This window comes from Natator depressus, chromosome 5, assembly GCF_965152275.1.
Source record: "Natator depressus isolate rNatDep1 chromosome 5, rNatDep2.hap1, whole genome shotgun sequence".
In the NCBI taxonomy this organism is placed as follows: domain Eukaryota; kingdom Metazoa; phylum Chordata; order Testudines; family Cheloniidae; genus Natator; species Natator depressus.
In genome coordinates, this window is record NC_134238.1 from 114162362 (window position 1) to 114189466 (window position 27105).

Genomic DNA, 27105 nt, shown 5'->3' on the forward strand with positions numbered 1-27105 from the left:
TCCTGGGCCCAACACAGCTACAACTACACTGCATAAAGTACGGAATGCTGTCATTCGGGGCTCCTTAAAAGCAAATCATAATTAGCAGGGAATAAGAATGGAGTAAGCTGTTTTGCTATCGATATTAGAGGTGGTTAAAAAAACAGGATGAAAATTTCATGAACATTTTCATGAAAAAGACCTGCAATTTTTCAACTACCTCTAATCAATCCACAGGTTTTTCCTCCGGAACAATGAAAACTAAAAAGCCACATTCAATGCAATTCACTACACAGCTGTTTGCTGTCTTATACACAAGTGTGATCCCTGTAATCTTACGACCTTGGAAGGTCAACAGAAATTTCTACCAGCAGACACACAATCATAAGTAATTTATAGCATATTAATATCATGCTCTCTTGCTGCACATTTGTTTCCTGAAAGAATAGATTTTAGGACTTGAGGGGAATTCAGCAGCATAAGGGTTTTTTTATTTTAAAAGATCACAAAGCACCAATTCTTGGTGGGGACAGTCAAAAGGGTTTGAAAATACCGATCAGCTTTGCTAACTCTCAGAAGTCTACTAGGAAGAGCCATCAGAGTTTATAAAACTCGATTTTTCCAGACAACACAGTGACTCAGTGCTGCTACAGGCCCTTCCAGGCCACTTTGTATTCTGTGTCATCTCCACTGAGTGGAGCCAAACACACTAATATTAAACTAGCAGAGTAAATTCTAGAACGTAGGTTTTCCATCTGTACATCATCCTCTGAAAATCTTCCACATTCAGAAATTCACCCACACGCACTCAGGAAAAACAGACTATTGAATAACTTGTTAGCAGCTTATTGCTGCAATGTCAATGTCTTCATCCTGGCTTCAACCAGCCCTGATGGTGCTTCCCCCGTCAGCAAACTGTTGATGCTTCCAGAAGCAGCGTTAATCGCTGCAGATGCTTAATTTATGTATTTGGAGCCTAGATACCATAGTGATGGGCTCTCTGTAAGCCTGATAAACGGACAGGCAGACAGATACCTCTCCTTCTGCCGCTGCTTCCACACAGCTGCTAGAGGAATTAGCCAACAGTCTGTGTCTTTTTGGAAGACAAGAAAGTGGTTGTGCAGAAGCCAAGAATTGGTGTCAGTAAATCTACCCATTTTGCAGGATCAGAGGGAGGCAAACTCTTCCCTCCCAGATCAGCAACCATTTGAAACTCAAACTTCCTGTTCCCTACTCAAGAAAAAACAGAACTCAGATACTACAGTGAGGGGCTCATTAGAAACAGCTCAAGAGGCAGCGAGGGGACCCTATGAGATATGGAGTTCATGCACAGTGTGTCCACTGAAGGTTTTGAAAACACTTCCCACGTTAATGCCTGAAATATAGCATTTGCAAAGCACAACTGTGAATGCTTCATCTCTAAAGTATTCATGGAGTGTAAGCCTGCATTACAACGTCTCAGGTTTTTGCTGAGGCAGAATTTTTCCTCTACACTAATGAAAAAAATATCTCATCTTGTATCATAAAATATGTAGGGTTTTGTCTGGCTGCATAATTGTTTTCATGGTCCCATCCATCCTGTGCCTTTCCTCCATCCTCCACTTGGCCGTGTTGCTGCAAGCTGCTCTGCAGTTCCATGCCTGGCTTCACACTCCTATTTAAATGGCCTTCTGTCCAAACACCTGTTTGGCGTTGGCAATGTTTGTGGGAGTCAGAGATTCAGAAAACGACACTCAGGCTGACAATATCATCATTGCTGAAGCAGAGAAGAAGCCGTTTCTAAATGGATACACGCTGTTCCCAGCAAGTTAACAACACAGAAATGGTCAAAGAGACAAGCAGGGCTAAATTCCATCCTATGCATAGGTACAGGTTCTGTTGACTTCAGCTGACCTTCGAGTGATATCAACAAATGGAAGATACAGATTATTTTCTTTAGAGGGGTGAGTGTGAACTTGTGTGTGTGTGTGTGTGTGTGTGTGTGTGTGCGCGTGCCTGCCCGTCCGCATATGCCTGCATGTGAGAAAGAGGGAGAACCTTATTTTCTATTTCTAGTTGTTTCCCTTAAAGGAAATTTACAATAGGGAAGAAAAATAACCAGGAAATGGTTTCTAAAATAGAAATAGAAATTATTATGAAGAAGGCAAAATATGTTATCCTTAGTCACATTTTTGATGGGGTGTTTTTGGGGAGGAAGGGCTGCACAAAAGGAATGTGACTAGAGATGACTTCTTGTAGGAGCAATGTGGAGTATTGCATTATAAAATGTGGAAACAATTAAAGCCTTTTGTTTGGTGCTTTCCACAGCAGTCAGCTTTTTCTTGTCAGATTCATAGCACTGTCTTCAAAAAAGCAATATGATTATCCTTCCTTCAAATACTTTAACACAGTGGTGTTAAATCTCTTTTTCATTTATGGACACCTAAAATATTTCAAATGGCAGTGCAGACGCCTTTGGAAATCTTAGACATAGTCTGCAAACCCCCAGGGGTCTGTGGACCACAGGCTGAAAGCCACAGTCCTATGGAAACCGCAACTTTTCACAGACTCCTTAGACATAGACTGCGGACTCCCAGGGGTCCGCGGACCACAGGTTAAAAACCACCGTTTTAACACAACAAACTGTCTCGCCAACTCTGACAGACACTAAGAAATATAAAGCCAAAGCCCGGTTCCATTTAGGTCAATGCAAAAATCCCATCTAACTGCGGGAGATTGTGCCTCTATAATCTCAATGATGCATGGAAAACTTACTCAGGAAGCTGCCATTAACATAAATTGGAGTCTAAATCCTCCCAAACTTTGAGAATAAACTCCGTAGTCTTCACAGTAGCATACTTATCCAGAAACTTAGTGTTCATTTTAGCTGGGGGACAAGGGTTGGGGGACATTCTTGACAAGTAAAACCTATCATAGACAAGGGAGGTATAAGGGGGAGGAAGCCTAACAGTGAAGAGAGTCAATCTGCTGGCTAAGAACTTCTTCTAAGGAACAGTAACAGGAATTTGCTGACTCTCTGGTCTGTGGTGCTATGATCTTGAACCTCAGTTGGGAATTAATAGGTATGCAGATAGACTACATAGACAGACAAATTAGAGTCAGGTAGACAGAGGAACAGAAAGTGAGAAACTAAAACCAATTTTAAAATATATTAAAGCTTATTCCTGTGCCAAATAAATGCTCCCACAGCCTACTTAGTGGGGACAGTTAGTAATGAAGTCTGGATTTAACTCAATTTTTGTTTTGGTTTTGCAGTTCCCCTTGAACAGCAATTGCAAGCAGTGATAGAGTATTGACTTGCAATCATTGTGTGGCCAATGCATCAAGAATTGTTGCTGCCCATGCTGTTGGATTATATAATTAACTCAAGAGCTGATGGCAGAAATGATTGGTGTTGTTTAAAGATGCCATGCAGACCAAAACCAGAAATTGATTCAAGAACAGATTTACTTGCCGAATACGCCCAGGGACCAGGCTGTTGGGGCGTTTAAACCGAACTAATTTGTAACTAACTTTTTAAAAAATCCTTTGTTCTGCCCTGTCAAATCATTTTGGCGCTTCCTGGTTTGCTGGGATCATCCCAGAACGCATTTTCACAAACACCAGAAGTCTCACTGCAGTCCCTGGTTTTGTGATGTCACAGAATGATGCCTTATTGGCTGTTTTTCAGGAAATACTAAAATGATTTCCCAGATGGAACACACACATTTCTAAAAGGTTAGTTCATCTTTATCTCTCTGATGAATGCCTTCTCCTCCCTCCAACATTAAGCACATACATCTAGACTTAAACCAATTTTTATTTTTGCTTCACAGTTCACCTGTAAAGAAAGCAAAAAACCCAAAGAAAAATGGAGCAGTTTACTGAGTCTGTGAGGACGTCAAGAGCTTCCAGCAATTCACTTTGGGGAAATTCCAGAGCAGCCTGAACAGAGTTACTCCAGGGAACAACATGGTCCCACCAATATGGCTCAGCTGCCCCAGTAAATAATCTTGTTCTCCAAAGGAAACTCTGTTTCTATCCTCACATGAATCAAATGTAGAGTGTGCAAAACATCAGGAATGATCATTGAGATCTTAGCTCAATCTGTGTACTTGATGGAGGCATGGATCTATGTTTCTGTCTTAGAAGGGAGCTAACGGGAAACTAGGCTAAGTGTCAGGGATGATTGAAAAAAAGATGGAAATGCTATAAAATCTCACAGGAAAAACAATTAAAAAATAATCCCCTTCAGAAATACTGGGACTCCTGCAGAGATTCAAATCCTCATTCATTCCCCTTGTAATTTCACAATCATGTCAGAACCAGCACAGAGATGACTTGGCCATGTTTTCCCCTTACATGATGCTACAGCTGCTAGTTAAATCATGGGGCAAACTGCTCCTCTTCACTATCCTTTGATCACTGCCCTGGCTCTGGAAAGGACAAGAAGAGACAATTATGGCTGCCTCAGCATAGGGGTGCTACTGAGGGAAGGGAGCAAAGAGCACAGGAAAAAACCGGTTACTCACCTTCTCATAACTGTTGTTCTTCGAGATGTGTTATTCATGTCCATTCCAATCAGGTGACTCACAAGCCCAAGTTCAGGAGGTGGGGTCGGAGTCATCCACTGATTGGAGCACTGCTCTGGCCTGCTGGGTGATTGCCTAGTGTATGGCAAAAGTGTGGATGGAGGACCACGTCGCCGCCCTGCAGATTTCCTGGGTGGGAACCTGAGTCAGGAACACTGTTGATGAAGCCTGATGATGATGGTGGAGTGCGCAGTGATTGAAGGAGCAGGCACTCCTGCCAGGTTGTAGCACTCCCGGATGTAGGACGTGATCCACAACGAAATCCATTGAGAAGAGACAGGAAGATCTTGCATTTTGTCTGCCACTGCCACGAATAACTGGACCGAGTTTCGGAATGGTTTTGCTCTCTCGATGTAAAAGGCTTGTGCTCTGTGGACATCCAGAGAGTGCAGCCTCTGCTCCCTGCCGCTGGAATGCAGCTTAGAATAGAATACCAGGAGGAAGATGTCATGGTTGATGTGAAACTGGGATACAACCTTGGGGAAGAAAGCCAAGTGAGGTCTGAGCTGGACCTTGTCCTTATGGAACACAGTGTAAGGGGGCTCTGATGTCAGGGCCTTCAGCTCAGGCACCCTCCTGGCTGAGGTTATTGCTTCCAGAAACGCTACCTTGTATGAGAGATGGAGCAGGGAGCATGTCGCCAAAGGTTCAAAGGGCGGTCCCATGAGTCTGGGAAGGACCAGATTGAGGTCCCAAGCCAGGACAGGCTGCCGGATATGTGGGTATAGCCTGTCGAGCCCTTTAAGGAAACGGCTGACCATAGGGTTGGCAAAGACCGAGCGGGCCTCTGAACCTGAATAAACCCTTACTGATGACATGGACAGCCCCTGCTGCTTGAGATGGAGAAGATTGTGCCACTTATATAAGACTGAGGCAGGCGTCGAGGATGAAGGATGCTGTGCCGAACAGACTGAAAAACTCTTCCACTTAGCAAGGTAGGTAGCCTGGTGGGCTCAGCCATGGAGCTTCCACGCTGTGAGATGCAGCAACTCTAGGTTTGAATGTTGTAGACGGCCATGATCCTGAGTTAGTAAGTCCGGGAAGAGCTGCAGGGTGACTGGAGCTTCCACGGACATTTCTGGGAGTGATGTGTACCAGTGCTGGCGGGGGCAGGCTGGAACTATCAGAATCACTGAAGCTTCTTCTCTCCGTATCTTGAGGAGCACCTTGTGAACGAGAGGGACAGGCGGGAACGCGTACAGGAAATGGCTTCCCGATGGGAGGAGGAACGTGTCTGCGATGGAGCCTGGGCTGTGACTCATGAAGAAGCAAAACTGCTGACACTTCTGTTGCGTCGCGTGGCGAACAAATCTATCTGGGGAAAACCCCACTGATGGAAGATTGAGTTCACAATGTCCGGGTGAAGGGACCACTCGTGGCCGTAGAACGACCTGTTGAGATAGTCCACCAGCTCATTCTGTACTCAGGGAGGTACAAAGCTTACAGGTGTATAGAATGCTCTACACAGAAGTCCCACAGCATGGGGGCTTCCTGGCACAGGGGCGAGGATCGCACACCCCTATTTGTTGATATAAAACATTGCCATGGTGTTGTCTGTCACGACTTATACACATCTCCCTGCTAGATGTGCTCGGAAAGTCTGGCACGCCAGGCACACCACTCTTAGCTCTCTGACATTGATGTGTAGAGTGAGATCTGCCTGAAACCAGAGGCCTTGTGTTCTGAGGTCTCCCAAATGTGCCCCCCAGCCAAAGTCTGACGCGTCCATCACTAACAAGAGGGATGGCAGGGGGCTGGTGAAAGGAACCCCTGCACATACAACCTGCAGTCAAGCCTCCACAGGAGGGAATTGAGTACCGGGCGAGGCAGGTTTACAATCCTGTCTGAACTGTCCCAGACTGGCCGATACACTGACGCCAGCCATGACTGAAGAGGTTGAAGTCTGAGTCTGGCATGCTGTACTACATAGGTACAAGGTGCCATGTGTCCTAGAAGTTTCAGGCAGTTCCGTGCTGTGGTAGTGGGGAACTGTCTGAGACCTCGAATAACGTTGCCCAGGGCTCGAAATGTCGTTTCGGGAAGGAATGCCCTGGCATGGGTCGAGTCCAGTACCGCCCCTACAAATTCTATCCTCTGAACTGGGGACAGCGTTGATTTCCCCTCATTCAGTAGCAGGCCCAGTTCGCTGAAAGAAGCTCTTATGAAGGCGACCTGCATCTCTACTTCAGTCCAGGATCAGCCCTTGATCAGCCAGTTGTCGAGGTACAGGAACACCTGTATCTGCCGCTTGTGAAGGAACATGGCCATGACTGCCATACACTTGGTGAATACCCAAGGTGCCACTGACAGGCCAAATGGGAGGCCTGTAAACTGGTAGTGGGTGCTGTTCACAACAAACCTGAGGTATTTTCGGTATTTTACTGTTATGTGAAAGTACACATCCTTCAAGTCGAGGGCGGCATACCAGTCTCCTGGATCCAATGAAGGGATGATGGAGGCCAAAGAGACCATGTGGAAATTGAGCTTCTGCACTAACTTGTTGAGTTCTTGCAGGTCTAGGATGGGCCTGAGCCCACCTTTGGCTTTCGGTATTAGGAAATACCGAGAAAAAAAAAACATTGCCCTTCTGCTCCTAAGGAACCTCTTCCACTGCCCCTAGTGAAAGGAGTGAGTGCACCTCCTGAATAAGGAGTTGCTCGTGAGAGGGGCCCCTGAAGAGGGAAGGGGGGTGGAAGAGCACAAAATTGGATGGAGTATCCCTTCTCTACCGTGCAGAGCAGCCAGCGGTCCGAACTGATTCGGGACCGAGCACAGTAGAAAGGGGACAGTCGGGACAAAAAGGTAAGGCGAGGTAGATCCAGCTTTTGTTCTGGTGTGCCGTCCTCAACCTCACCTTCAAAAGGCCTGTTTCGGGCCAGAAGGTGGCTTGGATTGGCCAGAGCCCTGGTCTGATGACAGGTGTGGCCTTTTCCTGACACTCCCGTTCCTCCTCTGGGAACCGTCCTGACCGTTCTGCTGGTAGAAGTGCGGGGGAGGTTGTGGTCTAAAATGCTTCCGCTGTGTAGCGGGAGTATGGAGGCCCAATGATTTGAGTGGCTCTTAAGTCCTTTAGGCTATGCATTCTTTTGTCCGTTTTCTCGAAAAAGAGAGCCCAACCCTCAAATGGGAGGTCCTGAATAGTCAGTTGAACCTCACACGGCAGGCCCGAGAGCTGAAGCCAAGAGCCCCTTCTCAGAGCTATGCCCGTAGCCATCACGTGGGTAGCCGCATCCACTCCATCTAGTCTGGCTTGTAGCAAAGTTTGCGAAATGAGCTTCCCTTCCTCCACCAGAGTGGAAAACTCAGCACGGGAGTCCTGCGGCATCAGCTCCGCAAACTTCACCACTGCCCCGCACGTGTTGTAGCAGTACCTGCTGATTAGAGATGTGGAGCTGCAGTGGAATAGACCTTTCTCCCGTAAAGGTTGAGACGTTTTGCCTCCCGATTCTTCGGGGAGGGTCCCAGGAAGCCCTGGCGTTCACCTTGGTTGGCAGCATCAACCACGAGAGAATCAGGTGGGGGATGAGTATACAAATGCTCATAGCCCCTGGATGGCACAAAGTAGCGCCTTTCATTGCAATTAGCCATAGGGGGCAATGAGGCTGGGGTCTGCCACCAAGGTTTTGTGGTGTCAGAGATGGACTTTATAAAAAGCAGGGAAATACGTGCAGATCCGGAGGGGGAAAGGATGTCTACCACTGGATCTGTGTCCTCCACTACCTCCTCTGCCTGAATGCCCAGACCCTGGGCAACCCACCGCAGCAATTGCTGTAGCACCCTGCTGTCCTCTCAGGGCTAGGGCTGTAGCCTTGCCCACCAGCGCCTTGTCCGGTGAGGACGAGGAAAAGACCCTCGTAAGGCTAGATGAAGTTTTTGTTGTTGTTTTCTTTTTCAAGACTTCAGTGTTCATAAAGGGCAAGCAACCATTGAGTGAACAAAGCCCTTAGTATCTTGGTCACAAAAAAAAGACTGTTTACTCGGGAACACAAGGAAGAAAGGAGAGCAGCAGAATACAGACCCTGGACTTCAGAAAAGCAGACTTTGACTCCCTCAGGGAACTGATGGGCAGGACCCCCTGGGAGAATAACATGAGGGGGAAAGGAGTCCAGGAGAGCTGGCTGTATTTTAAACAATCCTTATTGAGGTTACAGGGACAAACCATCCCGATGTGTAGAAAGAATAGTAAATATGGCAGGCGACCAGCTTGGCTTAACAATGGAATCCTTGCTGATCTTAAAAACAAAAAAGAAGCTTACAAGAAGTGGAAGATTGGACAAATGACCAGGAAAGAGTATAAAAATATTGCTCGGGCATGCAGGAGTGAAATCAGGAAGGCCAAATCACACCTGGAGTTGCAGCTAGCAAGAGATGTTAAGAGTAACAAGAAGGGTTTCTTCAGGTATGTTAGCAACAAGAAGAAAGTCAAGGAAAGTGTGGGCCCCTTACTGAATGAGGGAGGCAACCAAGTGACAGAGGATGTGAAAAAAGCTAATGTTCTCAATGCTTTTTTTGCCTCTGTCTTCATGAACAAGGTCAGCTCCCAGACTACTGCACTGAGCAGCACAGCATGGGGAGGAGATGACCAGCCCTCTGTGGAGAAAGACGTGGTTGGGAACTATTTAGAAAAGCTGGACAAGCACAAGTCCATGAGGCCGGATGCGCTGCATCTGAGAGTGCTAAAGGAGTTGGCGGATGTGATTGCTGAGCATTGGCCATTATCTTTGAAAACTCATGGCGATCGGAGGAGGTACCGATTGACTGGAAAAAGGCTAATGTAGTGCCCATCTTTAAAAAAGGGAAGGAGGAAGATCCTGGGAACTACAGGCCAGTCAGCCTCACCTCAGTCCCTGGAAAAATCATGGAGCAGGTCCTCAAGGAATCAATTCGGAAGCACTTAGAGGAGAGGAAAGTGATCAGGAACAGTCAGCATGGATTCACCAAGGGCAAGTCATGCCTGACTAATCTAATTGCCTTCTGTGATGAGATAACTGGCTCTGTGGATGAGGGGAAAGCAGCGGACGTGTTGTTCCTTGACTTTAGCAAAGCTTTTGACACAGTCTCCCACAGTATTCTTGCCAGCAAGTTAAAGAAGTATGGGCTGGATGAATGGACTGTAAGGTGGATAGAAAGCTGGCTAGATTGTCGGGCTCAACAGGTAGTGATCAATGACTCCATGTCTAGCTGGCAGCCAGTATCAAGTGGAGTGCCCTAAGGGTCGGTCCTTGGGCTGGTTTTGTTCAATATCTTCATTAATGATCTGGAGGATGGCATGGATTGCACCCTCAGCAAGTTTGCAGATGACACTAAGCTGGGAGGAGAGGTAGATACGCTGGAGGGTAGGGATAGGATACAGAGGGACCTAGACAAATTAGAGGATTGGGCCAAAAGAAATCTGATGAGGTTCAACAAGGACAAGTGCAGAGTCCTGCACTTACGATGGAAGAATCCCATGCACCGCTACAGACTAGGGACCGAATGGCTAGGCAGCAATTCTGCAGAAAAGGACCTAGGGGTTACAGTGGACGAGAAGCTGGATATGAGTCAACAGTGTGCCTTTGTTGCCGAGAAGGCCAGTGGCATTTTGGGCTGTATAAGTAAGGGCCTTGCCAGCAGATCGAGGGACATGATCGTTCCCCTCTATTCGACATAGGTGAGGCCTCATCTGGAGTAGTGTGTCCAGTTTTGGGCCCCACGCTATAAGAAGGATGTGGAAAAACTGGAAAACGTCCAGCGGAGGGCAACAAAAATGATTAGGGGACTGGAACACGTGATTTATGAGGAGAGGCTGAGGGAACTGGGATTGTTTAGTCTGCAGAAGAGAAGAATGAGGGGGGATTTGATAGCTGCTTTCAACTACCTGAAAGGGGGTTCCAAAGAGGATGGATCTAGACTGTTCTCAGTGGTAGCAGATGACAGAACGAGGAGTAATGGTCTCAAGTTGCAGTGGGGGAGGTTTAGGTTGGATATTAGGAAAAACTTTTTCACTAGGAGGGTGGTGAAACACTGGAATGTGTTACCTAGGGAGGTGGTGGAATCTCCTTCCTTTGAAGTTTTTAAGGTCAGGCTTGACAAAGCCCTGGCTGGGATGATTTAGTTGGGGATTGGTCCTGCTTTGAGCAGGAGGTTGGACTAGATGACCTCCTGATGTCACTTCCAACCCTGATATTCTATGATTATATGAACACAGATCAAGAATGTCAGGCTCCAGTGTTGCATAACTGAAACCTATACTTGGACATCTAATTAACCATGATGTGAACACTGAAGCCAATTCTGGAATAGTAAAGTCATTTGCAAGAGTCTTCTCTTCCTTCCTTTTCAACCGGTGTAGTAATACAGTGTTTTAGCTGAGAACCATGCCCCAATACTACCTTTACAAAAATCTTTCAAAAAAATAAAGATATTCAAAACTTTTGCCCTATCTCTAACGGTTGTATACCTCTCACAGATTCATAGGCTCCAAGGCCAGAAGGCACCATTGTTATCTAGTGTGACGTCCTATATAACACAGGTCAAAAACTTCCACAAAATAGTTCCTAGAAAATATCTTGATTTAAAAATGGTCTGTGATGGAGAATCACCACAAAATCAAGCTAAATTGTTCCAATGATTAATTACTCTCACTATTAAAAAGGTTTCAGAGTAGCAGCCGTGTTAGTCTGTATCTGCAAAAAGAAAAGGAGGACTTGTGGCACCTTAGAGACAGTAGCTCACGAAAGCTTATGCTCAAATAAATTTGTTAGTCTCTGAGCTGCCACAAGTCCTCCTTTTCTTTTTACTGTTAAAAAGGTACACCTTATTTCCAGTCTGAATTTATCTAGCTTCAGCTTCCAGCCATTGCAGCATGTTATACTTTTCTCTGCTCAACTGAAGAGCCCATTGTAAAATATTTTTTCCCCATGTGGACACTTACAGATTTTAATCAAGTCACCACTTAACCTTCTCTTTGGTAAGCTCTCTCAATGCACTCCATATTCAGTGAGAGAGATTGTTGGTCAATAGCCAACAGGTCTGATGTTCATTTGGTTGTTTCCTTTGTTAGGTTTTGATACCGTTTTACTTGAATTTACTCAATTATCTTGACAAACAGGACCAAATTAATCCTTCATGTAATACCACCGGCTTCAATGAGGTTACTTCAGAGATGAGTTTGGCTCAGTGTTCAGGGAATTATAATAACCCTTAATCTGAATCCGTATGGCAACGTTTGCAGGAGATAAACAATACTCCGGTACTGACTGACATGTAATCATAAAGGGCCAAGCTCTGGCTTGCGACACACTTGCTAGAAAAGAAACCACAAAAACAAGGAAAACCTCATGAATAATCACCTGTGCATACCCTGAGCAAGCTCCCACTGATGTTACTGGGAATTTCGCCACTGGCTTCAAATGTCAATAGGATTAGGACAAAATATTCTATAGAACATGTGCCAGTGTTATGGAATAAATCCAAGCCAAAGTGGATGCAAGGCAAGTATTCTTTGATAACTCTCTAATCAATGATGACCCCCCTGCCTCCCAACCCAAGACACCCCAGTTGCTTAAGCACACCCTCTCCCAGAGCTCCAACTTTGTGGGTACACTAGTTTACCTCTCCAGGGACATATGATAGTTGAAGTACATAACACAAAGGGTTTGCAGAGGAATTCTAAAACCATTTATCTTTACTCTAGATCAGTGTTTCCAAAACAGTGCTGTGTCACATGAAAGTCCTAGATGGGCCTAGGCAAACATACACTTCTCCTGGCCCGCAGTGGCGGTTTCTGTCCCATGGTGCTGGGCCCAGCTCCCTCTGTTGAGTCCTGGTGCACTGGGTCACAGCACCACTCAGCTCTGGCCCAGATGGCCCTCTGTCATGATCTGAGTGGTGCTGCGCCCCCATACATCAGCTCACAACATCCAGAGTGGGGAGCCGGGCCCAGTCCTGCAGGACAGAAATAGACGCTGCAGGGTGAGTGCAGGCAGGGTGAGCCTGCTCTCCAACCTCATTCCCCCCAGGGCCTCCCCTCAGCACTGGGCTGGGATTATGGTTGTGCTGCTGGGGAGGAGGGTGCACATGTGTAATGCAGGGGTCTCAAAAGGGGTCATCTTAGTAAAAGATTAGGAACGACTGCTCTAGACAGCACCAGAGATATACAGATCCAGACAAAACAATAGAACATCTACACACACTTCCCTGCCTCTGTTCCCTCACCCCTTCCGAGCATTCTTTGGGCTTAGCTCAGAGTCCTGTAGGGGGTCCAGATCCTCTCCTTTCTTGTCCTGCACAGCTTTGCCTTCTGTTTCTAGTCCCTTCTCCTTCCCACTAAATTGGCTCCGCTAGTGAGAGTCTCCTCCTTTTAAAAAGTTGCAGGCCTCATTATCAGGTGACCTCAAATCAACCTCATCAGGTGATCCATTGCTCAGTTACAACCCTACCTGGCTGGACTGGTTTTCCTGGTCTGGCCACCTTCTTTGACTAAGGGGGCTTCCATTTCAATAGAAGACTGTCAAGGTTTAATGACCCTCCATTGTTAGCCCTGTATTGCCAAGCCTTGAAATTTTATCCCTAAATAAGTAAAAAGACACCAGAGCTGGCAGGCTAGTCTTACAATCAAAATGGAGTTTGCAGTTTGATAAAGAGATCAATGCAGAGAATTCATAATCTCAAACTGGAAGTCATAAATTGTACACAGATTCCCCAAATCCCCACATCAATATTAGGCTAGATGAAACAACAGGAGGCAAAAAAAAGTTTCAGACAGAGGTGCTATATTTAATATGACTGTGCCCCGTTAAAGCTCTTCAGCATTTTATGTATTTGGAGGAATAAAATCTCTGCAGATTTGTCTAAAGTTTCCCACTGATTCCTACTGCCTCTATTTTATCTTCATTAGACTGGGAAATGGTAACTCTTGTTTTTATCATATCTTAATGATTGCCTTTGAAGTAGATATATTTATTTTTTAACAATTTGTGAAACATGGACTCATTTAAAAGGAGGACAAGTTGCACAGCAGCCTGTAATTCAAATGTCAATGGAGCAAGCTTTAAGGCAGGACCTATTTAGTACGCTCCCCACAAGCAACTGAAACATACATTTATGCACCCACAAGAAAGAGACAACTGCGTCACAGCTTAATACAAGTCAGCTCTGCAGTTAGTCCAAAACATTATCAAAATCACAAGTTGAACAACCCAAAACCTGGCCTGATTTAATTAGACAAAGGAGATCATCAACAGGAACATTCTTGATGTTTCCTGTCCTGACCATTATATATTAGTACACTGAGCAATCAAAGCATCGGATGCACTAACAATAATCAATAAAATATGTATGCAGATGACGACAATTTTGAAAACTCTGGCACCATTCCGTAGCTCGGGCCTTGCCTTTTCTGTTCATCACAATTGAGAGTAAAATTTTTCAGCCACACAAATCCTTGAATGATCATTTTTGTTCATGTTTTTTTTACATAGGATGGAGAAAATTTTAACTGTCAAATTCTGGTCACTTTGACAACATGTAAAATAAAATATTGGTCAATATGACTAGTGCTCACAAAAGATGAACTCTAATTGAAAAAGATTTTTAAGAAGGAGATTCTTCGAAAAAGAAGAACAGCTGGGTTAACAGCAAGGGGTCTAGTACTGAATGAAAACGTGAAATTTACACATAAAAACATTTAGTCATTTATATTCTCTTGGGTATTATTTCAGACTAGCAATATTCAATTCTTCCACTTTTGTATTTGTATTAGAACTTATATCCACTATATGCAACAGGCACTAAGAGGAACACTTTTTTTGAGAGGTAGTATTGTAAGCTTGCATAGTAACATTATAGCATATGTGCCTAACTTTTAAGAAGTTACAAATGCAAGTGGATGTCTAATTTATATGCCCAATTGTAGTCAAATAACCATTATTAGCCAGTTGTGTACACAATTAAAATATTTGCATGCCAAAGTACTATGATGGTGCATGCAAATTAGGTGTGTAATTGTATATACATTTTGCATACTCAAAATACATAGCAAATTTGTTCTAAAAAGAAGTGGACTTTAGTGGACCAACTTTAGTGGAACAATCTGAAATGATCAGCCTGTGGATGATGCATTCCATCCAGTAGAGGTACCCAATTTTGTGGGAGGGTAGACAAAGATATATTAGAGAAAGGCCAAGGAATCAAGATTTCAGTTTTTCAAAAGTAACTAGTTGGATGTTGGTTTGGCATACCCCCAACCAGGGCACTTCAGATTCTGTTTCCTTTTTATCTGAATGACCAAAGTTTGGGCATTAGGGAAGGAGGTAGAGAAAAGTTTCCAGTTTCTTGAACAGATTTTAGTTAGAAGTTGTTGATTGTAAATTACTGATCATCATTCATCACCATCATCATGTTCCCATTACGCCTGTGGCATTTAGGGCAGCGACGAAGCTCGTCCACTCGTGTCTGTTTCTGGCAAGTCTTTCAACGGTTCCCCAGCTGTGCCTCAGGTTTTTCAGCTTGGCTTCCACAGCTCTTCGCCATGTTGTTTTTGGACAGCCTCATTTTCACTTGCCTTCAGGTGTCCATCTTATTGCTACTCTGGTGAAGGAATCAATTTCTACCCAAAGCACATGGCCAGTCCATCTCCAGTGCCTCCTGGCAATGATGATGCTCATATTGTCTTGGCTAACTGTGTCAATAGATCTTGGTTTGAGATTGTTCTGGGCCAAAAGGTATGGAGGATTTTTATGAGGCAGGTTATGGAATGAAGACTGTTTGTACATATCATTTATCATTAAGCACCAACAATGTACTTGTACCCATACAAGACCAAAATACAGGCTGTCTCTCCCCCAAACAGCTTACAGGCTAAACAAAGCAGAGAGAGTACAGGATATTTTTAAAACAGTATGTTAATGTTATTGTTGACTCACTTCTTGTGGGCAGAGCAGGAGGAATGAGTCTTCAGGGAGGATCTAAGTGAGGACACGGAGATACCATGGTGATGGTTTTATAAAATCAAAATATACAGAGAGAGGGGATAGGAGATATGGATAGATAGATAGATATATAAAGGATTTGGATAATGACAGCATGGTGGCTTCAGCGAAATGAAGTGGCTTTCTCACCCTGCAGGCCAGATTCCCCTACGGCTGCACTGGCAGTGCAAAAATATTTCTGGTTTTTTGATCTCTCAGTCTATTGCTCTAGAGATGACCATCCCTGGTATATATGTAGTACCATTACTTCACAGTGGAATGCAGAACAGTCAAGAGAGACAATGGACTGGGAAGGTGCAAATTCTTGTTTCAGCACAAACTTCAATAAGAACGACCAAAGACGATCAAAAAATCTAGTAAATTATAAATGGATTTATATTTTAAGCTAAGTTTGAAAACTCCCCAGGATGACAATCTTGTTTAATCATTGATTTTAACCAACATACCTTTTAGTTCACTGTAACTGGACAAATGTAACTAACTTCGCTGGTTGGGACTGCTCTTTTTTAAAACATAAACAAAGCAAATAAAAAACCCCAAAAGCTTGCTGGTGCAAATTTCAGATGGGGCTAACAACAGAACAGCAGAGGAGATATATTTTTAGGATTTCTGAATAGTAGCAGTCTGTCAATAAGCTACATGATTAATAAACACTTTATGTTACATAGATAAACATGGAGCAAAATTGCCAATTGTTTTGTGAAAGGATGAACTGTTCGCAAACTGGAGAGTAACAGTAGCTGCTTGTGGCTTAGGCATAGTGACGACAGTGTTGTGTGATATAAAAGCACAGTGATACTTGGTATGCACCGCTGCGGTCTGGGGATCACGCTAGTCATGCCATGGGTAAGCCAACAATAGGAGAAGAGAAATCTTAGTGTTTAATGTGCGTTGTTTGCCCTGAATACCTCTCTAATTAATACACCCTAATAAACATGGGCTGGCATCAAAAGTACAGTTGAACTGACAAAGATACGTGAAGAAATACTGACTCAGTGTAAGGAAGATCTTGGCCTGACAGCCCTGGATACTGAAATACTCTGTCCACAGAACAAGGTATGGCATGAACAGCAGCAACTCCTGCTTCCTGTCTAGGAGCTGCAACCCTGCTGGAGGACATGGAGAGAACATTTCTTCAGTTTCCCTGTCTGTTCAAATCTCTGGCTGCTCCTCCAAAAAGCCTACCAATAAAGGGCTAATTAACATGCATCAGACAAAGCACACTTTACAAAGGAATACACAATAGTGCATGATGTTATATTAGCATTATTTGAGAAATGATTGTGTACTTCAAAACCAGTGAGGCTAGACTTCACTAAGTTATATCTGTGTAAATCTAAAGTAATGACATTGACTACAAAAGAAATACTCTGGATTCACATCAGTGTAAATATGAATAAAATCTGACTCTGTCTCATCACATACAAGGGACAGAGATAAGGCCCAGTTACGCAATCTGAACCGTGGAACTTCCTGACTTAAGTGCGCGCAACTATAGGTGCTAGGGGTGCTGCTGCACCCCCTGACTTGAAGTGGTTTCCATTATATACATGGTTTATGGTTTGGTTCAGTGGCTCTCAGCACCCCCACTATACAAACTGTTCCAGCACCCCTGTGTGCAACTGTGAGAATGTTAATGCTGCCCCGTTTAGTGTAAGTTTTTCGATGTAGTATATAGCATTGCTTACTGTAAATCAACAAGACATACAGATATTCTGATTAGGTTAATGTAATAAAAAGCCATTGCCTTACTCTTTGGTTTGTCTAGTCCAACTCTTAGACTTGTATTCAGTAAATAGCGTTTTCTATAGAAAAATGTAAAACCATTTTCTTTCAGCAATTTTAGATGCTTATTTTTTAATTGCATCAAAAATTAAGTGAAAATTTATTGGGGCCCCTGCCAGTTTTGAAATCAACGGCAGTTTTAATACTGAATATAATGGAGCAGATAAGGACATTTTATATTTGATCACTGGGGGACAAATTTAGCATAAGACTGTACCAACTCCACTGGATTCATTCCATTAATTCAACTCCACTGATTCTACTGGAGTAGCTATTGCTTACACTAAGGCTGAATGTGTGCCTGTATCTTTAAATGAGAAGCTGTTTTTAATACATGTGGTAAGTAGACACTTAGAAAATATCTTGCTTTAATTTGCTTCATCTACACCCCATTTTATTACTTTTTGTTCTCATAAAACAAAATGATTGTAAGAAATGACATCTGGGAGAAAGCACAGATTTCCTGAGGGAGGAGGAGAAGCAGAAGCCACATCAGGAGGAAAAGTGAAGCAGAGAGCCAAATTCTGCTATCACTTACACCAGTGCAAATCAGGAGTAACTCCGCTGATGCCAGTGAAGTTACACCAGTGTAACAGATCAGAATCAGACCCATAGTTTGTAAGGCACTTTAGGATCTTTCTAGGGCTTTTTAGGGCTAGTCTACCCTAAAAAGGCATTGTTACTATAGCTATATTGGCAGAGTTATACTGGTAGAGCCCCCTATCCTGCAACTTATGCTGACCTAAGGAGATCTTTTGCTGGCCTAGTTAAAGCAATTCCCTGAACAACATAAGCTCAAGGACTCTCTTGCCAATATAGCTGTGTCTACCTACAGGGTTTTGCTGGCATAGCTATGTTGGCTAAGGGGTGTGGATTTTTCACACCTGAGGGACACAGTCATGCCACCAAACATTGTAGCATAGTCCTGGCCTGTATGAAAAGCATTATGTAAAACATTACTATGCTTATTAAAACAGAAGAATATGCACATTGAAATATACTGCTACCTATGGCCAATAAATTGCCCAGCACTGGCATAGGTATGTTTACAGTTCAATAGAATTGTATCGAGATTTGAATATAAGCTCATTTGTGTGCTTGGATTTCCCAGCTACTAGCACATGATGGGAGAATCAGAGATAGCAGGGCAGAAGAATCACTTTGTTCATCCCCTGGCATTTTGCAGGACTGCCCCATCCATCACTCCCATGAATCTCGAGTGTAACTTGTAATGGAGGAACTCATGGGAGCCCTGGATCTGGTAACAGCTCGATGACACTGTGCCAATGGAAAGCTTGGGTGATTTTGCTCAGGTAACCTGAACCTTTAGATTAAAAACACTGGTTTCAAAGTAGCTTTGGGTACCCAATCGCAGCATATGTTCTCACCCTCTCTGTGACTTTGCACAGGGTTCCACAGCAAGGAGACTGGACATATTTTTTGATTCATCTCTCCTCCTAATGAAATATAATGTAACTGCATGTTAATCAGTAAAGTTCAGTAACCAGAAAGTGTGGTTTTAAAAACTCTTCTGCCTTTGTGATCTTGTTCCTTCAGATGAACTCCACCATATTCTGAAGCTAAATTTAGCCTCAAAACTCCACCATTTAAAACAAATTCCTTTTAAAATGCTAATAAATCTAAAGAACAGGAGACAGCCCTACCTGTAAGTTGCAGGCCAGCTCAATGCATTGAGTTAAAAAAAAAAACAAAAACAAACAAACGACAACAAAACGAACACTGCAGTGCATCAAGGATTGTGCTCAACACGTCACGGCTTTTCAGGAACCGATTTTATTGCACAGCCCAAGTCACCGTTACCCAACAAAATGCAACGTACTGGGAACAGACCCTCAAAGCTCACAGCATCTACCTCTGACAGCTAGCAAGTGACTGAACGGACACTGTTGCTACAGCTCACCATTTTATGCTGTACTTACCATGTGCAACTGCCACTGTCCTCTTGAGGTACAGGGCTGGCATTAAATATAATTTTCGTAGGCAGCTATCTAGAGCACTAACTTTTTTTTCAGGAGACCCTGATCCAGCTACACCAATCCCCAGACAGGAGAGTTTTCAGGAGCAAAAGTGAGAAGCTCTCCTGCCAACACAGCGCTGTCCACAGTGGCGCTTATATCTGTGTAACTCAGGTATTCACACCCCTGAGTGACACAAGCTATGCCGACATAAGCTGTAATAAAGACGTAGTCGAAGATGTTTATACATTTGAATTTGATACTGGTGGAAGCACCTAAACTGGCTAGAAAGCAAATCCAAAAAGGCCTTGCTAAAAGGCCAACAGTTTTTTGTACTTTTTTTCTTTTGGATGTCAACACAGCTAACTTGAGCTGAAGGCTCAAGTGCAGTGTGTCAGTTTCAGGGTCTCCTCTGAGGAAGAGGGGATAATTGTCATATAACCACCACTACGGGCATTTTGCACTTCTAGAATACCTTCCATTCAAGGATCACAAAACATTTTGCAAGCATTCATGAATTTAGCCTCACAACCCCCCTGTAAAGCTGGTATTATTATATCGGTTTTATAGATGAGGAACTGAGGATAGAGATGTTAATTGGCTTGCCCAATGTCACACAGGAAATCTGTGGCAACAGAGTGCAATTCACTTAACAAGATTGGGCTTGAACCACAAGACCATGAATGACTCAAATTAACGTCTGTAAGTCACTCTAAAGATGTAACGCACTATACAGTTACCTGTTATTTATTATGAATGGCAGTTGGTTTGCTGCAGGAAAAGAGAACAAGCGCCAGGAGCGAGGCATTATATATACAGCAGGGCTGTCATTTGGTCAGTATATTGAAATCTCTCTGGAGCCCCATTAGAATTTTTACCAAGAATCAAATTTAAATTTCAAAATATTTACAGTAACGTCCCAGGGCGTCCTGCTTATCAGCTGTTCTGAAGGGCATGTTTTCAAAGACGTTCCCTATGATTCAATCATCCATCCTTGTATTTCTCCTTAGAACTGCCCGCAGTGCTAGCAAGTGAGTCAGCTCTACCTTTTGCCACATGGGACAAAGAACTTTTAGAACTCTGTCAAAATAACCAGGTCTCGGGAGTGGAGAGGAATGACCCACTAATCAGCAGGGCTTAAAAATACAGCCCCATCTTTTGTTTGACTCAAAGAGCTAATCAGGTAATCGCCTAAAGGAAATGAGCTATGTACAACCCCAGTTTGCTCTTTGATTTTACAATTGCTGTACTGGGATTTAGAAGTCGGGTAAACCCCATTTTAATAAGCCAGCATCCTGCCTCCAGACTAGTATTTGTCAGCTTTATTATTATTAATCCAGTACCAGCATTTGGAGTTGTTTCCCTTTTTCAAAAAAACTTTGATTCATCAGTTGGCTTTTGGTTTACAGAGCGCATGGCAATCCGTTTATTTAATCAGAGCTTGGCCCATTTTGTAATTTAGTGGGATAATTTTGGCTCATTTCCTGCAACGGTGATCTTGCGGGGGCACAGCTCATCCTTAGCGGTTGCATTAATGTTTGAGATGATTTGTCATGTCTGTGTTCACTTTGGCAATCAGTTCCCTCTCTCTGCCCAGAAGAAAAGGAAGATACAGACATATGTTTTTATGCATTTCCATGCTGTGGTCTAGGCTGACAGCTGCCAAGAAGATTCTGGAAGAGAGGCAGCAAGAGCAGGTGGGGCTCCATCAGCCTGCTGACATGGTACTTCCTGATGCAGGTCAGGGACATAACCTCTTTGAAGCTGCTGAATTCCATCAGAATTCTAAACAGAATTCCCATTCCCAGGAACAGATTGCTGGAATGCAAGAGGATTTGCACAAAATGGACATATCACCAGCTGGATTACATTCCTCGCTCTGCAACAGACTCACTCTGGACTTGGGCAAGCTCCTTCGTCACTCTGGCTGAATTCAGGAATAAGGGAGTTAACAACTAAAACTGCCTTTACTCTCTCTGTATTCTGCAGCCAGCACAGACCTCAGGGCTGCTCTAACTTGTGCAACAGTGTTCTCCAAACACGCTCTGGTCTACCTCTCATATCTCCTGCCTCTGACATGTCCCCCATGATGGGCACAGAGACGGGGGATGAGGTGGAGCTGCTTTAGCATCTCTATGCCAGCGGGAAAGCCCCCTCTTCCGTAGCCATATCCTCATGGGCCTGTTTTCACCCCTTTAAGGCCCATTTATGCTGCCAGTGTGGTGTAAAGGAGTCACAGTGCAACAGAGAATCATCCCCTCTGTGCTTAAGTTTTCCCATCTGTAACATTGGCATAACAGGTACCTACAACACAGGGATGTTGTGGATTACTTAATATCGTAAAGGCAAATTTCTTAACTGGTCATTCCTTTCTGGGGACCATTGGGAAACTTGCGTCTCCTTTGTCTCACGCCACATTTCCTGCTCCAGTCAACATAAACACATAACCCTTCCTCGACACACAAACAGAGGCATCTGCTTTACACACAAATACACACAAAGGCTTCTACTTTTTGCACATGTGCATACATGGACACAGAGACACAGACCCACAGGCAAGCATCTGCTTTCTACACACACAGGGACACATTTCTGGTCAGCCATGCTCGTAATGTGCATTTAACCATTAAAAAAGCGGAACAGTGCTAACACTTCATTAATAACTTGTAGGATACAGAATTGCAACTTCTGACTTGTGGAGAACCCTAAGCCCCATCCATTCTAAACGTGCCCACGGGCCCAGTGCTAACATTTGCACAGAGAACCCCTTTCCAAATTGAACCTTCCCTCTCCTCTCTTTCTAAGATGTTTTTAAACCTTCAGGAAATAGTGAAAGTATTTCCCATTTCTGGAATCTAATGTTTGGATACAATAAGTTAAACACTCATCTATCTAGAGCCAAGTCTCCTAAGTCAAGGGAAGTGTCTGGTTTTGTTGCGCTATCAAGTGTCTGAACCTCTGACTGAAAGTGAATAAATCCAAGTGCAGCACACCCACTACTTTCACAAACACCTACATAATTATTACAAAGGAAATCCTAGTTCACCATTATACAGGTCACCTCTACCCTCCCCTCCACTCCCCCCGCACACATTGCACTCTATTCTTACTACTTCCCCAACTGTAAATGCTGCAGCAGAGGGAATTGGCCTATTGACAGAGGCACGAGTTCATTTATTTAAATGGTCTGTCTTGAAACATAGACATTTCATTCCTAGTGGAAATCAACTGTGACAGGTTTGGAAAAGGCTCAATGAAGGGAGAGAAAAAGGAGAATTCTCCACAACGTTAGGCTGTATATTACCACTTACCAAAGGCTCTAGTTCCTTGCGGTCTATGACGTTGAGCTCTGTTACAAAGTAATAAAAGTGCTTGTAACAGGTATTGACATGGGCCTCAGCTCCCATGATGATGATGCGGTCGAAGTGATGAATGTAGACATGAACGAATACCCGGAACAGTCTGCACAGGATCTTCTTGCAGATCTGAAGGAAGTTCTTTGGAAAGGGAACACCTGTGAACAAAGAAGGGAGGATAATTGCTTTCTGAAAGGGAGTTCTGAAGATGCAGATATAGGTGCCAATCTAGCAAAGCACTTACACCTAGAGCCCTGAGCACATACAAAATTTCTATCCACATCCGATCCGCAAACATGGTCTGTGGATATCCGCAGATTTGCAGGGCTCTAGAAGTAACATTTGGATCCTCATCCATCCACGGTCCATGGAGATCTACATCTATGGATCCAAAGTGGATATCTGCAGATTTGCAGGGCTCTATTTATGCCTGTGCTTACCTTTTTATCTCAGGTACTGTGATTACTCACATGTTTAAAAGTGATCATGAGCTTAAGTGCTTCGCTGGATCAAGATCATAGGCACTGGAACTGGTCCCACAGACAACTACAAGGGCTTTGCCGTTTACTTTAATTTGGGCAGAGCCAGACTTGTAATGTCCACGCATATGAATCTGATTCCCAAGCGTACCATCTTGCTTACACAAATCATTTTCACCTCCAGGACACGGTTCCTTGTGCTATGAGATCAAGCCCATGATACATGTGATGAGTTTGGTTCCAGGGGATGGATCTTATTGACTGTGTTGCCATCTTTATACAAAGTCTAAGGTGGAAGAGACTGCTCCAGTCACTTTTTAACCTTCATCCCCATTCTATGCACCTTTTACAACGGCTATTTTAATAGAATGTCTCTTATAAAGTTGGGGCAGCTGCCCCAGTGTCCCATGCACTGTAATGAACAGGCGCACACTCCAAAGCTGCAGCTACTGGCAAGGGAACAGCCAGACATCCACACCACAGTACTGAAGAGCACCTCAAAATTCTCTTAAATGAAACCTGATCTTGCAAGGTGCTCTGTATCTTCAGTTGTCACTGGACTTCAGTAAAAGCTGAAGGCATTCAGCTCTTCACAGGATCAGGCCCCTAATGAGCAGCTGTAGAGATAAAGCAATTTACCAGCACCCCATCTAAAAAATCTGACCTAGAGCCAGCCTTGCGAAGTACAGTAGTGTGAACTTTATCACACAGTCACTTTGCATGGCTTCGCGCGACCTCCTGATTTTTGCTTGGATTCTGGGGTTTGATCAGATCCAACAGCAAAAGTTATATTCACTGTGTTTTGCAGAGATATCACCCACTGACCAGGTTCATTTCAAACGTGGCCTGGGCTCATCTGAAACTCGATACAGTTTCCCTCTAAAGGTTCACAAATGCCTGGCCCACATTTCAGGTTCAGAATGAACGTCAACACCAGGTGAATACTCACCTGGGCTCGGGGTTGTGTCATGAATGTTTTGCACAGCTGTAATTAGAAACTCTGCAGCTCTCCTCACAGTCTTTTGTTCCAACTGCGCTAGAGCTTTCCTTACTATTCCTTTATACCCCTTCTGAAGTGCTTTACAGTTACATTTGCACTTATACAATACAGCAATTGATGTGAAGGCAGCAGCTGTGTATGTTACAAATTATTTCAAAAGGGAGAAAACACTCCTTTTTTTTCCTTTGTGTAATTTATTACCAAATGATTCATCTGGGTACCGAGAAACCAACCAGGCATTTATATAAGGAGATTTACTCCTTTTTAAATATTTGGTGATACAAAATATGTCTTCTGTATAAGTAACTCAAACACAAGGCTTCTAAACACCAGTGTCCAGACAGCACTCTCAGTAATGTTGCCACCTATTTATATTTAATTTTAGTTGAAAGCATCTGTTCTTCTCCTTTAAAATATTACTCAATCCTCACATCATCCTTGTGAGAGTGCTATAGGAAAGTATATTATCCCAATTTTACAGATGAGTAAACTGAAGCACACAGAGGCTAAGGACTGCCAAATAAATAAGCATGGAAGAGTATAAGAGGCAAAAGAACATATGCAAATCCATAAAGCAGAAACCACTTCTGCAAGAGCAAATTCCAAGCTCATGGAGGGAGAAGAGACATGGCCACATAAATCCACTGAACAGATGGGAAAAATATAGACATCCTGCAGGAAACCTGTGAAGGCACATTGCCAGCCGATCCACTGTTTGAAAAGAGAAAGGGGTGGACTAATTCCCCTTCTGATGGAGCTCATATTGGCGGCCAGTCTGTTGCAACTCATCAAGACATACTGAGACTCCAGAACAACTGGAGCCATTTTCAAATGCTTGAATCCCAATGCACAGGCTGCTCCACGTTAGTTAATGCTGCTGTGGTCAGCATTAATTTACCGGGAAAATCTCACCTCACTTCTACTACCTTGGAAAACAGCATAAAGTGGCTGATCCCCAAGTCCTCCTTCATTTCTGCCAGATACACAGCATAGTGTTTGCAGCATTTCTCATTAATGTAAATGGAAAGGAGTTGGTGGCAGCTGTTACAAAAGAGCTCTATCTTGGTGTATGTGTAAATAGTTAATAGATACAGTGACATCAGATGGTGCTCAAGAATATGCAGTATAGCTCCAAGGTTTTGCAGAACTCAAAAAACCTGGTGTGTGCAGCTATTTACATGAAGCTCTTAACAGTGGCGATGTAGTCTATGTTATGGCTGCATAGCTCCATTTTCCCTCCACAGCCACCTTCCCTGGTCCTTTGCTGTGTAAATTAATTCCCATCTGTTACCCTGCATGTCACATGAACGAGGGGAGCAGATAGGTTTAAGTAACTTGTCCAAGGCCACAGAATGAGGCCAATATCCAGGACTCTCAGGAATAGAACCTAGAAGGGATCTTGATGCCTAATCCACTGCTCTGACCACTAGAACATGTTCCCTTCCTACCATATGCATTGATAACCTACACTCAGAAATGGTTAATCCAAGTCATTTGTCAAAATGTCATGTCTGTTCAAATTTAAATGGAACAAAACCTTTCAGATTAACAACTCAGTAATATGCCTGTGGTATGAAGCTGATAACTTCAGAAAGCTTTTGGATCCCCGGGCTGTGGCTAAACCTGGATTAACAAGATTGGGCTGCATTAAATCAATGGGAAACAAGACCACTGGTGAGGTCCTCTGTATTTTGTCTCGTGCTTCCACCCACCAATCACAAAATCTGGCAAGACAGGAATGGTTCACATCAATGTTTATGAAAAAAAACATCACTACAAGTGAGAGAGCTAGGGATTGGGAACGAGAGAGAAAGCCGGATTCTGCAAGATGGTGGAGCTGGAGAGCTCCCTTACCTCCCATTATAATTTTCCGTGCACCTAACTAAAATGTACCCATACTGCTCAATCCTTAGCTGTCCTGAGTTTACAGCTGGCACAGCTGAGGAGGGGGTTCCACATCACCTTTCTACTTCCCTCCACCATCCCAGACCAGTTGAAAGCCCAAACACATGCTGATTAGGGATGTAAATAACGTTTTAAAAAGGCCAGCAGCCTGTGGCAGTTGCCAAGGATCACAGTCCTTTACTCCACTTATGGCACGCGCAGATACGCACGCGCACGCACACACTCTCTCTGGGTGCCAAAGGCAGGGGCACAGAGCTGGCTACAATAGGTTTATCAAATCATAACTGCCATCCTTCTGTAAAAAGTGCTGGACTCCCAGGGCACAGAGCATGCAGTGCTGGAGCTGTGAATTCCGACCCCACAAAACTGAGATTTTGAGGAAATGGCACTGTATCGGATTGCCTCAGCAATATCTGAATCAAAATGGGTAGAAAGCAAAGGAGTACTTTTGGCACCTTAGAGACTAACAAATTTATTTGAGCATAAGCTTTCATGAGCTACAGCTCACTTCATCGGATGCAAGTGAGCTGTAGCTCACGAAAGCTTACGCTCAAATAAATTTGTTAGTCTCTAAGGTGCCACAAGTACTCCTTTTCTTTTCGCGGATACAGACTAACACGGCTGCTACTCTGAAACCTGTCAAAATGGGTAGAATTATCCAAGGGCCCTTAAGAACAGCCATGATTATTTCAAATGATCCCAATTACTTATCTTCTCAGGCCAAGTGAATACAATATATCAGGAAATGACAGGGACATCAATTAGCCACTTGCTAATAAGGCGGATCAAATTTCAGCCTTTGGAGTGTTGCCTAGCTCCATGACTGACCGCCCCACTACCGTGCTCCAAAAATTAAAAAAAAAAAAAAAAACCGCACAGATCTCCAAAAGAAAATGATGTAAAATACATTTATGAAATGTTAACGTCTGAATAGGAAATCACCTAGGATTGATTTGTGTTACTACAGGTTTCCTCGGATGCATAAAGTGTGAATTCTCCACGGCCCCGTATTCTGTTGTTTCGACATGCTCCATAATAGAGAGTAATTAGTTCCCTTTCCTCTGGGATTGAGTGACATGTCATT

General features: G+C 43.8%; 1 protein-coding gene across 4 annotated transcripts in view; it reads right to left on the reverse strand.

Annotated features, from left to right (window-relative positions):
* Positions 1 to 27105, reverse strand: part of MOB3B (MOB kinase activator 3B) — a 167670-nt gene that overhangs the window by 8266 nt on the left and 132299 nt on the right. For all 4 annotated transcript variants that reach the window (XM_074953491.1, XM_074953492.1, XM_074953489.1 and 1 more), the window contains exon 3: positions 22593 to 22795. In XM_074953491.1, coding sequence (XP_074809592.1) covers positions 22593 to 22795 — 203 coding nt within the window. The remainder of the gene's footprint in view (positions 1 to 22592; positions 22796 to 27105) is intronic.